Source organism: Varanus komodoensis, unplaced genomic scaffold, assembly GCF_004798865.1.
Source record: "Varanus komodoensis strain SLA01 unplaced genomic scaffold, ASM479886v1 scaffold19, whole genome shotgun sequence".
NCBI classification, from domain to species: domain Eukaryota; kingdom Metazoa; phylum Chordata; class Lepidosauria; order Squamata; family Varanidae; genus Varanus; species Varanus komodoensis.
Window position 1 is genome coordinate 16,057,537 of NW_025335550.1, and position 15,882 is coordinate 16,073,418.

At 44.4% G+C, this 15,882-nt stretch overlaps 1 protein-coding gene across 1 annotated transcript in view; it reads left to right on the top strand.

Annotated features, from left to right (window-relative positions):
* ADAMTSL1 (ADAMTS like 1) overlaps positions 1 to 15,882 on the top strand; it is a 591,693-nt gene that overhangs the window by 556,700 nt on the left and 19,111 nt on the right. Inside the window, exons 23-24 of the mRNA XM_044427603.1 lie at positions 10,054 to 10,233; positions 13,759 to 13,893. Of these exons, the coding sequence (XP_044283538.1) occupies positions 10,054 to 10,233; positions 13,759 to 13,893 (315 nt within the window). The remainder of the gene's footprint in view (positions 1 to 10,053; positions 10,234 to 13,758; positions 13,894 to 15,882) is intronic.

Here is a 15,882-nt window from a genome sequence, read left to right on the forward strand (position 1 = left end):
TTAGTGTTAGAAGAACTGGTTGTCCTGGCACGAATTTGATGGTTGGATTGTGTTTAGAACAGGCAGAAATGTTGAGCTGTGCAGAAAAAGCAACTCAATGGGGACCTTTTAAAAATTGCATTGTTTTTAACGGAACAAGTGCCCTATATTAGGGTTTGGGGTGTGTCCCAAGCCAGGGTTAGGGTTAGAAAACTGCGGTGGACTGGCACGAATTTGATACTTGGAATGTATTTAGAACATGCAGAAATGTTTAGCTGTTCAGAAAAAGCAACTCAATGGGGACCTTTCAAAAATTGTATTCTTTTTAATGGAACAATCGCCCTATATTAGGGTTAGGGTTAGAAAAACGGGGTGTCCTGGTATGACTTTGATGGTTGAATTGTGTTTATAACAGGCAGAAATGTTGAGCTGTTCAGAAAAAGCTACTGAAAGATCATTTTTTTAAAATTGCATTTTTTTTAATGCAACAATCGCCCTATGTTAGGGTTAGGGGTGTGCCCCAGGCTAGGGTTACGGTTAGAAAACCGGGGTTTCCTGGCACGAATTTGATGGTTGGATTGTGTTTAGAACAGGCAGAACTGTTGAGCTGTGCAGAAAAAGCTTCTCAGAGTGGGCTTTTTAAAAATTGCATTCTTTTTAATGGAACAATCGCCCTATATCAGGGTTAGGGGTGTTCCCCAAGCTAAGGTTAGGGTTAGGAAACCGGGGTGTCCTTGAACGAATGTGACATTTGGAATGTGTTTAGAACAGGCAGAAATTTTGAGCTGTGCAGAAAAAGCAACTAAATGAAGGCTTTTTAAAAAATCACTTTGTTTTCAATGGAATAAACACCCTATATTACAGTTAGGGATTTGCACCAGGCTAGAGTTGGGGTTAGAAAAACTGGGTGTCTTGGCACGATATTGATGGTTGGAATGTGTTTAGAATGGGCAGAAATAATTAGCTGTGCTGAAAAAGCCACTCAAGGAGGGCTTTTTAAAAATTGCATTGTTTTTAATGCAACAATTGCCCTATATTTGGGTTAGGGGTGTGTCCCAGCTTTCCGTTAGGGTTAGAAAAACTGGGTGTCCTGGCACGATTTTGATGGTTGGAATGTTTTTAGAACAGGCAGAGATGTTGAGCTGTGCAGAAAATATACTCAAGGAGGGCTTTTAAAAATCGCATTGTTTTCAAAGGATCAATCACCCTATGTTAGGGTTATGGGTGTACCCCAGCTTTGCGTTAGGGTTAGAAAAACGGGGTGTCCTTGCACAATTTCGATGGTTCGAATGTGTTTAAAATTGGCAGAAATGATGAGCTATGCAGAAAAATCTACTAAATGAAGGCTTTTAAAAAATTGCCTTTTTTTAATGGAACAATCGCCCTATATTAAGTTTCCGGGTGTGCACCAGGCTAGGGTTAGGTTTAGAAAAATGGGGTGTCCTGGCAAGATTTTGATGGTTGGTATGTGTTTAAAATGGGCAGAAATTATGAGCTGTGCAGAAAAAACTACTAAAGGAAGGCTTTTTAAAAATTGCATTGTTTTCAATGGAACAATCGCCCTGTATTGGTTAGGGATTTTCACCCTGCTTGGGTTAGGCATAGAAAAATAGGGTGTCCTGGCAGGATTTTGATAGTGGAAATTTGTTTAGAATGGTCAGAACTGATGAGCTGTGCAGGGAAATCTACTTTGGGAGGGATTTTTAAAAATTGCTTTGTGTTTAATGGAACAATCGCCCTATATTCGGGTTAGGGGTGTGCACCAGGCTAGGGTCAGGGTTCGAAATACGGGCTGTCCTGGCACGACTTTGATTGTTGGAATGTCTTTAGAATGGGCAGAAATGTTGAGCTTTGCAGAAAAAGCTACTCAGCGAGGGCTTTTTAAAAATTGCCTTGTTTTTAATGGATTAATTGCCATATATTATGGTTAAGGGTGTGCACCACGCTAGGGTTAGGGTTGCAAAAACAGGGTCTCCTGGAATGATTTTAATGGTTAAAATGTGTTTAGAATGGGCAGAAATTTTGAGCTGTTCAAAAAGACCTGCTGAAGGAGGGCTTTTTAAAATTTTTATTTTTTTCAATGGAACAATCGCCCTATATTAGGGTTAGGGATTTTCTCCAGGCAAGGGTTAGGGTTAGAATAACGGTGTGTCCTGGCACGATTTTGATGTTTGGAATGTGTTGAGAATTGTCAGAACTGATGAGCTGTGTTGGGAAAGCTTCTCAAGGAAGATTTTTTTTCAAAAAAAACCTTTTTTCATTGGAACTTTAGCCTTCCATTAGGGTTAGGGGTGTGCACCATGGTAGGATTGGGGTTAGAAAAACGTTGTGTCCTGCATGATTTTGATGGTTGGAATAAGTTTGGAATGGGCAGAAATGATGAGCTGTACAGGAAAAGATACTCAAGGAAGTCTTTTTCATGATCGCCAACTTTTCAGTGGAACTTCTGTCCTCTATTGGGATTAACTTTGTGCCCAATGGAAGGTTTGGGGTTAGAAAAAGGTGGTGTTCTGGCATGATTTTGATGGTTGGAATGTGTTTACAATGGGCAGAAAAAATTAGCTGTGCAGGAAAAGCTACTCAGGGATGGCTTTTTAGAAATCACCGTCTTTTCAGTGAATATTTTATCTTATATTAGGGTTAGGATTGTGTACCAGGGTGGGGGTAGGTTTTGTATAACGATGTGTCTTGGCATGATTTTGATGGTTTTAATTTGTTTAGTATGGGCAGAAATGTTGAGCTGTGCAGGAAAAGCTTCTCAAGGATGGCTTTGGGAAAACGTCCTCTCTTGATTTGAACTTTAGCCTTTTGTTAGGGTTAGGGGTGTGCACCAGGCTAGGGTTAGGGTTAGGAAAAGGATGTGTCCTGGCATTATTCTGATGGTTGGAATGTGTTTAGAATGGGCAGAACTGATGAACCATTCAGGAAAAGCTACTCAAGAAGACTTTTCCAAAATCACCCTCTTTTCAGTGGAACTTTAGTCGTATATTAGGGTGAGGGGTGAGCACCAGGGTAGGGTTAGGCCAGTGGTGGTGAACATATGGCACACGTGCCACAGCAGGCACGCAGAGCTTTCTCCGTCAGCATGTGAGCCCAGCCACCCAACCATCGCTCCACCAGCCAAGCTTCGAATACCAGCACATGTAGGGGCCATGCGCATGCCCAGAAAAGGGTAGCGCCACCTGGTTATGATGTGATGTGCCACAACTCATTAGCCAAGACTCATTTGAGCTTTTGCATGGCCAGTCAGTGCACTGCCAAGGATGGATGGATGGAGAGATAGATAGATGCTTTGACCTGTTGTGAATTGTTTTTTCTAAACTAAAACCTCAGTTTTCATGTTTTATTGTAGTGTTGGCCCTTTGCAATAAATAAGTGGTTTTTGGGTTGCAGTTTGGGGACTCGGTGTCTAAAAGGTTTGCTATCATTGCTCTAGAGGGTAATGTATCTCTATATCAGAAGTAGGGGTTTCTCTCTCTGCCTCCCCCCCCTACACACACACACACACACACACACACACACACACACACCATCTAAAAGGTTGCTAAGAAGCAGCCACATAAAAATGCCCGGAAAGGGTGAGTCAGCCATGAGGAGAGGGGACAACATGTATTGACACTGGATACCAAGATACACACACTAGAATGTGCTACGTCCTGACAGTCAGCGGCCCTTGTGCTTCTAGCCTAGTGGTAGCACTAGCAGCCCTCGGTCAGCTTCCTGTGTTCACATTATTATAACACTACAATCATGTATGTGAACTGTCACTGCAAGGTAACCCCTGGAAGCTCTCATTGAGTTTGGCCAGCAACCTCAGTCCAGTCCTGCAGCATCTGTCCAGCAGCAGCCAGAAAACTTTGTAATGGACTAATGAACTACTGACATGGCCATGATATGAAACAAAAAAGCTGTGTTGTTGTGAATGTATGTTACTTTTTGGGCACTTTTAGAATTAAGATGTATTATTCATACTTTTGATTTTATATATCTTTACAGCTATGATACAGAATTTCATGAAAGTCATCAAGTAAATTATTTGAATGTTCAGAAAATTCAGGGTGATTGTTGACAGCCACTTGATGGGATTGGCAGCATGCAGAAGTTCATGACATTCACTGAGGATTATCAGCATTTGCTAGTGAAGGGTGATATCCACCAGATGTTTGGCATTCACAGTAATCTTTGCCCTATATAGATACAAGTTGTACCACAAAGAGAGCTCCTCATTTCTCTCTTCTTCATTTAATCCACTTACGTACTCTCTGCTCCTCACTTTGTAACTCTGTTTTTGTCCATTTCTCTGCTTTATCAGTTCTCCTCCTGTTTCCTACTCTCTCCACTTCTGTTCCTGACTCCCTCATCTCTCATTGCTTATTTGCTTGTTCTCTTCCCTGCCAGCTCCATCCCCACAATTCGTTTGTTCCTGTTTCCACCTCTGGTGCCCCTTCTCTGCCTCAGCCCTCATCCAAGTCACCTCAGCTCTCCACCTCCTGCTTCTCAGCCCTTCCTGCTTCCGCCACCTAGCCACCTCTGCCTTACACCCTCTGCCCCTCATCTGATCCTTCTCTATTTCCCTTCCAACCTGCTCCCTCCAGTGCTCCTCTTCCATCATTTCTGTTTCACAGCTCCAGAAAGCTCAGTGAAGTGCTACACATGCATTTATCCCTCTATAGCTACTTATCTCTCTTAAGTACCTCATCCCTCTATAAGTACCTCAAAGGCTGTCACAAAGAGAAAAGTCAAGATCTTTTCTCACTGATACCAGAGTGCAGGACACAGAATAATCCATTCAAGTTGCAACAACCCAGATTCAGACTAGATATTAGGAAAAGCTTCCTCACTGTCAGAGCAATACAACAGTGGAACCACCTGCCTAGAGAGGTGGTGAGCTCTCCCACACTAGAGGGATTCAAAAAGAAACTGGACAGCCCTCTGAGTGGGATGGTGTAACGTGGTGTCCTGCAACAGCAGGGGGTTGGACCCCAAGGCCTTCATGGCCCCTTCCAACTCCATTATTCTATGATTCAGCATACACTGCTCCTTCCTTTCCTTTGAAGTTACAGGCATGCTCAGTTATCTCATTTTCATGTTTTTGTTGGGATTTGCCCCAAAGAGTGTTCTGTTTTTGTTTTTGCTTTCAAATACAAAATATTTCTTCTATACTTCTGCAAAAGGTAAGATTCACCCAAGCACACAGGTACCTCCATTTCATTGTTCATCTCCCCTCTTTGACTAAAAAGCTGTCAACACACTGGCACCAAGTTCAGCATTAGAAGGAAAATATAGTGTGCTGTGGCTGTAATAAAGAGGCCTGTGCAGTCGGATCACATTTCTGAGCAGGAATGGCAGAGAAGCACAAGCTCCGTGGTTCTGAAGCCAGCCAACGGGAATTCTTGGCTGCCCGTGGGGCACTTGCTCCTTGGAACACAGCCAGTGTGTGGAGCTTAATTGGATAGCACATGGCAAGCGTGTGCCGCATCCCTTCCCATTCATGAGTAAAAGAGAATCATTGGCAGGTCGATGAGTGGAAGAAAATGATTAGGGCTCTTGATTAGGATCCCAAAAGTTTATTGCACTCGGTGGCAACCTTGTAACGCCCATGTCCCACTGGTTGCTTTGCGGAAGGCTTTGGGGTCAAGGAGAAAGGTGATTACATGTAAGGTTGGGCATGTTGTTCATGCCGTCTGCTCTTGAAAACTGGCGTCTCCTTAATTACTGTAACAAAACGGAGTGGCTGGCTGAGGACAAATGAGAACATGAAAGAGCCAGTGGGGAAGTTAAGATGAGCCACATCTAGTGCAGAAAGCAAGCGGTCAGGTCATCAAGGACACTGGCTGGCAAGGCTCATCCGGTCCAACCCTTTCTTACAAAACACGATGAATATATCGCGGCATTTAGGCCAATTCATATATTATCTTTGCTGGCTCTTTTGCCCATTTCATCACCCGTGCAAGGGTGTGCATGTGTCGTGTTATATGGCAGGAGACAGTTCACGGGGGGGCGGGGGGATCATCTACTATGAGTGGGAACCACTTGTGGAACAGCAAAAATGCTTGGTCAGGGAATCTGAATTGGGTTCATCTTCTTGTGTGAAGTGTATGCAAGAGTGGGCAAAAGTGATGTGATGAGGGGGAGGGAGGGGGACTGAGGAGAAGCTCGTTCCTCCCACCCCACCCCTCTCTGTCTTTTCACAATGCCAGCTGGGGAGGCTTTGCTTTTTACAGGGTCCTGGTTAAAAGTATATAGTTCTTCATAATGCCTGCCTTGTGTGGCCAGGAGTTCTCTGTCTACAACCTCCTGCCTTTTCATTTCCCCTGCACCACTCACCTGACAGATGATGAGCATATGTTAGTTATACAAGGATTTTACAAGGCACACATGGTACCATTCAGTTGGAAAAAGGATGGTCCTCTTGGCCTGTGTTACGATATGTAAAGATAACCCAGGTCATGACTGTTCTCTCTGGGATTAGAAGAAAACGACACTACTGTTCTTCCCGCCATCAGAACATTTACAGATTAAGTGCTGTTTACTTCCAGTGTTCCCAAGCCACAGTCCTGAGCAATCCAAGCAGTGGGGGAAAGTAGAGGTCATTTGCCAAGCACCTGTACAGTTGCCTGCAGTGCTGGACTCTAGTACAGAGAGAACAAATTAGATGTGTATGTATTTGGTTGCTGCTGCTTTAGGTATGCAGTTTAGGGGGCAATCCTATGGGCTCCCATTATCACCTGGGAGACCATTGGATTTTTCTTAGTCTGAGCACCGAAGTCCTTCAGAGGACGGGAGGGAAAGGAGATTGGGGTTGCAGAGTGCAATGTTGCACCAATTCCAGTCTGTGCCCAGCCTTCTCCCCTCCCCTCACAGACCCGAAATCCAGGCAGCCGGAAATGGCCCTCCAGGCAAAATGCGGGGCGTGAGGCACTGCAGTGGAGGAGTTTGCTGCTGCTGCATGTCACACCTTGCACTGGAGGCTTACGAGGCTCTGCTACTTCTGCCCTGCCCTTTCTTCTTTACTCAGTGGTGGGGTGGTCAGTTTTGCAATGAAACTGCTCCTCATGACACCTCGGAGGAGACTCTGTGCATTTGTTCTCTGGATCCACTAGGAGTGCAGCCAGCCTGATGCGGAAATGTAAAGAATGGAAGACAAACTGATAGCAGAGTAATTTCAAAACGTGTTTAAATGCTTCAACTTCTGCCGTCATCAGTAGCTGTGCCCTGCCGTACGGTACCTATCCTGAATGCCAGCCCTGCATATAGGTCCCTACGCAACTGAGATGAGGCCTGCCCCTGGCCTGTGCCTCCAGGGCAGCCTGCTGTGAGTCCCATTGCACTGAGCTCTTCAGCAGAAGAGCCAGCCACAAGCCAACTCAAGAGGAGAATGGTAGAACAATGACCGAGAAGTAACATTTTGCCACTTGATGGACTATACAGCCCTCTAAGGGATAGTTCTTCAGTATCAAAGAAAATTACTTCTACAGGTGCCTAGCAAATGAAGGCTTCAGCCAGAAGCCCAGCAGGCATCGGTGGAACTCAACCTTTCTTCCATCTGAACATCATTTTTATGCACGCTGTATAGAAGGGCAATCACAGTGTGACATCCCACTATAAGGATTGCCGTGGTTTCGCTCAGTCATTCACTTCCTTTCCCTTTTCTTCTTCTCTGTAATGCCTTCCTCTTTTTATACCCTTTATTTCCTTCACTGCAGGTGACAAGCTGCAGGATAAAACATAGATCTTCTTGCTCCCCCTACTGTTGAGGCCATGGCATGGCAACTCTATCTACCTGCACCTGTGCCCTTAAATTGCAGTTTTTGAAGTTCTGGCCAGCTCTCTGTGATCTTGGTTTCATTACCCATTACTTGGGAATCAAATGCACATGAGAAGGATACCGGAAAGCCTAGTGGCTGTTCACTGCCATGTACTCTCCCATTCCCCTTCTTCTTCTCTTTCCAATGCAATTTGCTCCATGCAGGTGGAGCATTTGGCTTTGATTATCTTCTGTTTACCTTGAGTGGTGGGGGGGGGGGAGAGAATAAGTCTTTTGTACAGGTGATCAAAGTTATAAAAGTACTGAAATCTTTGGATATATACTGCTATGTATCAAATGCAGCTGCAGATTGCCACAGCAACACTTTGGATCAAAAATCTTGAGGCCCTTACCTTTATCCAAATAAAATCCCCTTTGTTGTTTGTGGAACCTTGATCAGAGTCAGGATTTGGGGGTTTTGTTTCATGTGAGCTGGCAGCAGCCAGCTGCCAAGAAGAAATGTGAACATAATGTGGTGGTGATGTGATTTTTATTTATCAGCTGAAAATTACACACTTGTTGGGCTCAGCATGAGAAGTGTCTATTGCAGAATTATTGGTTGTGCTTGAGCTCGTGTAGCACTGGACTGAACTGCAGGATAACTGAGCTCTGAGCCCAGTCTTAGTTTGAAGATGATGCAAATTTCCACTTGATTCTGCCCCACCATTAAACTGTCTCATAAAAAGATTACCACCTCTTCTGATGCTGAACTCTGGCTGACCAGGCCAGTGGTGGCATGTGCAGTGCAGCTCCCCATTCCACATTCTGGTGAAGCTCAAGATTTGCAGGGGTTAAAAAGGAAGAAGAGGCAATGATAAGAAAAGGACACCATGCCAGGAAACTGAAAAAGCAAAGAACATTTTACAGGACATGTACTTGTAGGAGTTCATACAAGGGAAGGGAGAAGAAGCTGGGAGCAAAAGGGAGCAAAAAACAACAGGAGGCGAGAGGAGGGGCTGAAAGCAAGAAACTGTGTCACTGATGCAAATACGGAGGAAGAAGGGTAGGCGACACAGTGCGACAGATGTTTGCATGTCCCGGTTAAGTACACTATCCTGTTTCAGCAAGGGGAGATCAAACTGACCCTTGCCATTTTCAAGAAAGACAACAGCTATTGGGAGGTTGCTTGCTGCCATTTCAGAAAGATCTAGGGTGGCCCCTTATGCATTGTCAAAAAAGGAAAGAAGGAAGGAAGGAAGGAAGGAAGGAAGGAAGGAAGGAAGGAAGGGAGGGAGGAAGTCATAACCAAAAAAAAGGGCAGAAGAGTTTTGCATAAATTTGGCATGCTAATACATCTATGTACTGGTGAAAATGTAGCCCTCGCTATTATTGTTGTCATGTGCCCTCAAGTTGTCTCTCACTTGCACTCGCAGCCCTGTGAATGAGAACCCTCCCAAATGTCGCAATAGCACTGTTCAGCTCTTGTAAATTCTCTGTTACTGGAGCCCACCCACCTCATGTGGCACTTACTACAGTCATTCAAGTAGAAACACAATGCATCTCCCCATGGCAGGGAAATCCGTGACCCTGGTGCCCGGCTGCTGAGGGTACATGGGCAACTTCAAGGCTCCTCCCTGCATTTCCCTTCCAGCATTCCTTTATCTTTAAAGTGGATTTGGACGAAACGGCTCTTAACATGGAGGTGTGTCCTCTGTCAAGTAGGACACACGGGCTTCCTAGAAAGAACTCTGTCACCACTGCATTTGTCCAGTGGCGACAGGCATAAAGGACATGATAGACCGGCAGCCATCAACGGCCTGAGTGAGGAGCTGCCGAAAGGACACAGCATGTTCCCGGTCCATGAACATGCCTTGAAAGCGCCCGGCAGTTGCCTTCTGCCTGCGAAGGAGAACTGGCCATTCGGTACTCACAGCAGCGAGTGGGGCACATGTAAAACATTTAGGGAAACCCCACAGTGTGTTCTCACTCTTTTGTAATGTGCAATTTTAAATATTTTTTAAAGCTATTCAGAACCTATGGGGTGGGAAAACTCCAATAAGGGTGCCATTGTATGCATGTTTAGTCAGAAGTCCTCCTATTCCCAGAATATTGGAAGAGTAGAATAATTAATATTGACGGACATGTCCACATATTTATTTTTCAAGGGCTGAAAACAAGTTAAACTGTAAAATGAAATGAAAAGGTAGGCTTGCATTGTGGTGAAAAGTGCCCTTTAGCATGGTTCTTCTTGACCTTGCAGAGTGCACACAATTCTGCACCTTCTCTCTGCCTCTCTCAGACTACATTTTAATGTGTTCTCTTCCCAGGTGTGCCTGAAGCAGAACTCACCTGGTTCAGGAATAAAATCAAGCTGGCTGCTGGACACGCCATTCATGACGGTTCCCTGCTGATCGCAAACGTCTCTCACTCAGACCAGGGCTTGTACTCCTGCAGGGCGGCCAACATCCGAGGAGAGGTGACAGAAAGCACACAGCTGCTGGTCTTTAGTAAGCTAAAAAGTCACACCATCTCTTTTAAAAAAGCTAATGATTCTGTAATTGTTATTTTTCATATGTATCCATGATGATTAAGCATGTACTCCAAAGTGACTTTCAGGTGCTACCACATGGAGGGCTCTTCGTACTACCAAGCCATTGTCCAGTTACTCCATAACAGATTTTCCAGGGTAGGAAAAAGGACAGAAAAAGTGGAAAACATGAGAGAATTCGGAGCTGAAGGAGCTACTCTCTGGTTCCCTGGTAAAATTGCAGGAATCAGGCAGGACAAAGACCTCATAATACTAAGGAAGCATCCATACCCACACAGCCTGAGCACATAAAAGACAGGGGTTCAAAGCCAAACTGGACCAACAAGATCCTTGCTGAGGATCTCTCCTACTAATCATACCTGCTGAAATCCTGCTACTAAGACCTGAAAGAGCTCTTCTGCAGTCTCCTCCATTGACTTCAGGCTTTGGAGAGCTGCCATACATATTTGAGAACATTACACCAGCTCTTCAGACCAGCTGAGGACAGAACTAGGCTCTACTCCGAAATGAGCATCCCCAAATCCAAGCAATATCCTCCTGTTCAATGTCACCGTCCTGTTGGGAAGAAGCAAGCCCTGTGCTAAATCACCAAGTGACATGGACCAATTTCACACCTCACTGACAGATGCATAAACCTAATTTGCTCATTTAAAAACACGCACACACCCAAAACAGGGACTCGGTTCATGGAAGGGTGAAGTTTACTTTGTCTTGGGTTTCATGATAGCAGGCAGTTTGAGCTTAGCTGGGTGATTTGGAAAGACATTGTCAGCCCAAAGCATGGGTGGAAATGTGTTCCTAGAGCTGATTTATGGCGCTTGCTGATGGATTTTCCTTCCTAATAACACGTTTGTGCCATTTTTACTCCCTGCTGCTTGTGAGATGAAAGACGGGGCTTGACTGAGCAAATGCTACTGCAGCCTCACTAATGAAGTGTGTACATTCTGGAGGGCCTGTGCATACTATTGCTTCCCAAATCATATGAGCACCAACGTGGTGGACCTCATTTTTCAGGGCTTGGTGTTTTGCTTGTCTTTAATCTCTGCTGGCTCAAGATTCGAGGGCAAGCGAGCAAGCAGCAGACTCAGCTAAGGAATTCCCATTCCCATCCAGTCTCTCTTTCTCTCTCTGGTGCCTCATTTTAAAAATACACAGTTCTAAGTGTCCATTGTTCACACAAGAGCCTGGCGCGCGCGCGCTCGCGCTCTCTCTCTCTCTCTCTCTCTCTCTCTCTCTCTCTCTCTCTCTCTCTCTCTCTCACACACACACACACACACACACACACAAGTACTAATTGCTAACCACTTAATGGTTGGATGTGTGGACTGATCTCACTGTGACTGATGCCAGTGGGCAGTAGTGACACAGCTGACCTGTCCATTGCCCATGTGGACGTCATCAGGCAATGAGCCTTCAGTGGACTGCATGTCACCCTGGGGCTGGCTTTAAGAGACATCTGAGTGCAAAGGTGTCTGAACTGCAGATTTGGCAACCAACTCTAAAATGAATCGGAAAACTGCCTGTGTCACCAGGCTAACAGACCTTTCCTTGCTGCGCAGAGAAATTCATATGTCCATCCTAGGAAAGACAATGGAAAGGCTCGTAATAGCGAGATATCTAGTAACCCTAGAGAGGGAAGGGAGGTTGGTAGCCACACAACACGGCTTCTGCAAAAACAGGACCTGGCAGACAAACCCTGTGGAATTCTATGACAAGGTTTCGAGGTGGCTAGATGGAGGGGATGCAGCGGATGTGGTATACCTGGATTTCAGCAAGGCCTTTGACAAAGTGCCCCATGATATCCTGGTTGAGAAACAGAGGTGTTTTGGGATACACCAATGCACTGTCTGATGGATTAGGGCATGGTTGACAGACCAAAAGCAGAGGGTAACTATTAGTGAGGAATCATCAGGCTGGCAGCCAGTGATGAGCAGGATCCTCCAGGGGTCTGTCCTGGGACCAATCCTGTCCAATCTTTTCATCAATGACCTGGAAGAGGGAGTGACCAGTCCGCTGATCAAATTCACAAACAATACTAAAATGGGGGCGGTTAGGGCAGCCACAACTAAGGAGCAGGTACTCCGGATCCAGGAGGATCTGGCCAGACTATGGAAGTGGGCAGGGGACAACAGAATGGAGTTCAATGCAGATAAGTGTAAGGGATTGAACTCATGGCATAGGAACAGGTGTCACAAGTACAGGTTAGGGGACAAGTAGCTGGAGAGCAGCTCTTGTGAAAGGGATCTTGGTACTGCTCAACTGCGGGCTAAACATGGGACAGCAGTGTGACACAGTGGTCAAGAGGGCAAACGCCACCCTTGGTGGCATAGCCAGAAGCATAGCTTCTAGATCAAGAGAAGTATTCCTGCCACTCTATATGACTCTGATGCGCCCTCAACTGTAGTATTGTGTTCAGTTCTGGGCCCCTTGTTACAGGAAGGATATAGTCAGTGCAGTGTAGTACCACAGGGGTAGTGGCTGAATTGCGGGGAAAGCCGTCTGAGGGGAGACTGAAGGAACTAGGTCTTTTCAGCCTGAAGAAGAGAAGACTCTGAAGGGATTTGTTAGCAACATATAGGTACATGGGGGGTGTCACACAGAGGTGGGTAGAGACCTGTTTTCCCCTGTGGAGCAGGGCAGGACATGTTCCAGTAGAGCAAAGCTCAGGAACCAAGGTTCAATTTGGATGCCAGGAAGTACTTTCTGGTGGTTAGGACCCCGCGGGTATGGAATGGGCTTCCACCGGAGGTGGTTGAAGCCCCATAGGTGAGGGTGTTTAAGGACAGGCTGGACATGCACACAGTAGGCATGTCATGAGTGGAGCTGGCTGGAGCCAGGGGGTCAGACTAGATGGCCCAGGAAGCCTGTTCTGACTCGCTCCGTTTCTATGTTTCTATAAAATATTAGCATCCTTTTCCATTAGTGAACATTTCTTTTGAGAGGAGCTTAGCATCCTTGCTTCTGAGGATCATAAACAGAGAAATAAAAGTTATGCCCATCACCTTTCATTATTCTACCAGAACATCTTAATAGTCAGAGGAAGAGAAGTCACCAGAAATGGAGTCCATGCCTCTGTTTTATACCTTCTCCCAGTTGAATTAATTCTTTGTAAAAAGTGACCACTGAAAATGACCTGTGACATTGTGTTCCATAGAACAGTGGTTAGCCTTAGCGTGGGTCAGATACCATAGGTTAGCTCTGTTCATCTGGGAGTTATTTGAACCATATCACTGCATCTGTTTGGGATCTGCCTGCTGTTAATGTCACTCATTTATGGCCAGAGGTCTATTTTGTTTTTGTTTCTGTTGTTTTACCATTTCTCTTCTGCCTCCTATTCATTCAAGCAGAATATATTATCCTATTGAGAAGTTCATATTCCAGTGCAGAAATAATAAAGCAAATGGAACTAAAGAAGACCAGGAATTATTCTTGTCTGCTAAAAGATTTCCTTGTTGTATCTTAAGTCTTTTCAATATGTTCCCAGATCCACCACAACTGCCCCGCCAGCTGGAAGACATGGCAGCCACTTTATCCATCACAGGTCCAGGTGTTCCTTCTGTCATAGCATCTCCTTCAGGAACAAAGAAACTGCTGAGCCCCGGGATATCGGTGCTTATAGGTAGGTTAAACTGTTTAAAACTGGCTTGTAAATAGATTATAAAACAAAATTATAAATAACAGGGCTTCCCCAGCATTGTTGCTCTAATTCAGCCTTCCCAGCTTGCTTCCCTCTGAATATTTTGTAATTCAGCTCCCACCAGCCCCAGCTAATATGGACAATGATCAGGAATACTGGGCATTGTAGTCTAGAACATCTGGAGAGAACCACTTGGGGAAGGCTTCTAATCTAATTCTAAACACTCGGACAAAACTGCCTTTAAGATTTTGCTGTCATTTTTAGTGAGAGAGCTGATCATGAATCTGTTCTCCAGTGTTCCAAAATGCTAGGTGTTTACTACAAAGAATCTGACCCACAAAATTGTTGCCTTCTCTTTTTATACATGCAAAAAAATCAGCTTACAGGTCTTATATTGTGCTGCTTCAGGAGGTTTATTGCAAATGACTCCTGTAGCTTAATTAACTGTCAAATAGAAGAGCTACAAAGAGTGGTGAAGATTGGAGGATTTTTGTTCAGTTCACTGTGTCAAAATATTAATTGGACACCTACTCCCGCTACTTCAAAATACCCATTTTTGCTGTGCCAAAAAGTGGAAACATTTGACAAATAAGCCCTAGTGTTTCCCTTCCCTCACATTTCTTTGAATTAGCAGAGATACAATCTTCCTGAAGTGTGATGATTTCATAAAATCAAATGTCAGCACCCAAGGAAAACTAAGTGTAACTGTAGATCAGTTCTGCAAACTTCTTAGTCTCTCCCCCACCCTCTCTTTCACTCTGTGTTTGATATATATACATATAATAAATAACTTGGACAGCATCAATAATGCAGCCAGAGGAAGGGAGATGCAGCAGAGTTTGCAATGAAGCTTAAGATCACAAATATTTAAGAGAAATCTGAGTATAAGAAACACTTGAATACTTAGTTGGAAACTAAATCAAAGACAGTAAATCTATCCATGGCAGTTACCTCTTAGGATTTTTAGAAGAATTCAAGCTTTAAAAGTAAAAAGTCATAAAGCTATGCCATCTGCCTCAGTTCCTTCATTAGTGCTCTTTCGGATACGTTACCACGTACCTGTAAACAGCCACCTCAAAACATTTTGAAAAATATCCATTTTCATTTTAAAAAATATTTTGCTCTCCCAATTATTTTTTTAAAAACCTTACTATGTTATGCATTTAAGAATAAAGCTGTCACTTTTTCCAAGAAACAGGAATAAATATTTCTATGGAAAAGGTTGATTCTCTTTTTTATCATTGCAGCTTTATTGGATCGAAAAATGGAAATAGATTGTTTCAGTGTTCTTTTGCTGTGCATATAGAAGTTTTGTTATCTGAGAGAAATGCTAGACATGGCAGCAATAGTTACATGGAATTTCTGGATAACTTCTTGCAATCAAATTGGAAGGGAGCATGAGATCCAATCTTAACAAGAAAATGGGCGCACAGATGAGAGTCTTCCTTGCTCCTTTTCCAAGCTGTTTTTCACTCAACTGAAAATTCACACCCAGTATCAGATCTTGCATGAAGAGAAGAGCGCTCATCAGACAGAGAAGCTGTGGCTGGGGGACGTCTTTGTATTCCTCATCCACACAGTCATTTTGCTGTTGAAATCAAGCCTGCCCCCCCCCCATTTTCTTTCTGCTTGATTGGCACAATTCTGTATTTAAACACACAGAAATGCCACATCACATCTGGTTTAGTCTTCGGCCAGTTCCCAAAGGTAATTCAATTCTGTTTGTTCCCACTTTGGGCAACCTTAGTGAGGACTGAGCTTCATGATGTGATGTTAAATGAGTCACAGGTGCATGAAGCTTTTAGAAACTGTAAATGGCCATCCTGGGCAGGAGGTATCAATCAAGAGAGAAGCCTTGCTTAACCTCTTCCTGCCATGCCACAGGAATGGTTTAAAAAGGTGACGCTCTTTGACAAGCAAGGGATGCTTCCATTTGAACCAGTGGAAGTTTCCCTCCTAAGGCAATTAACG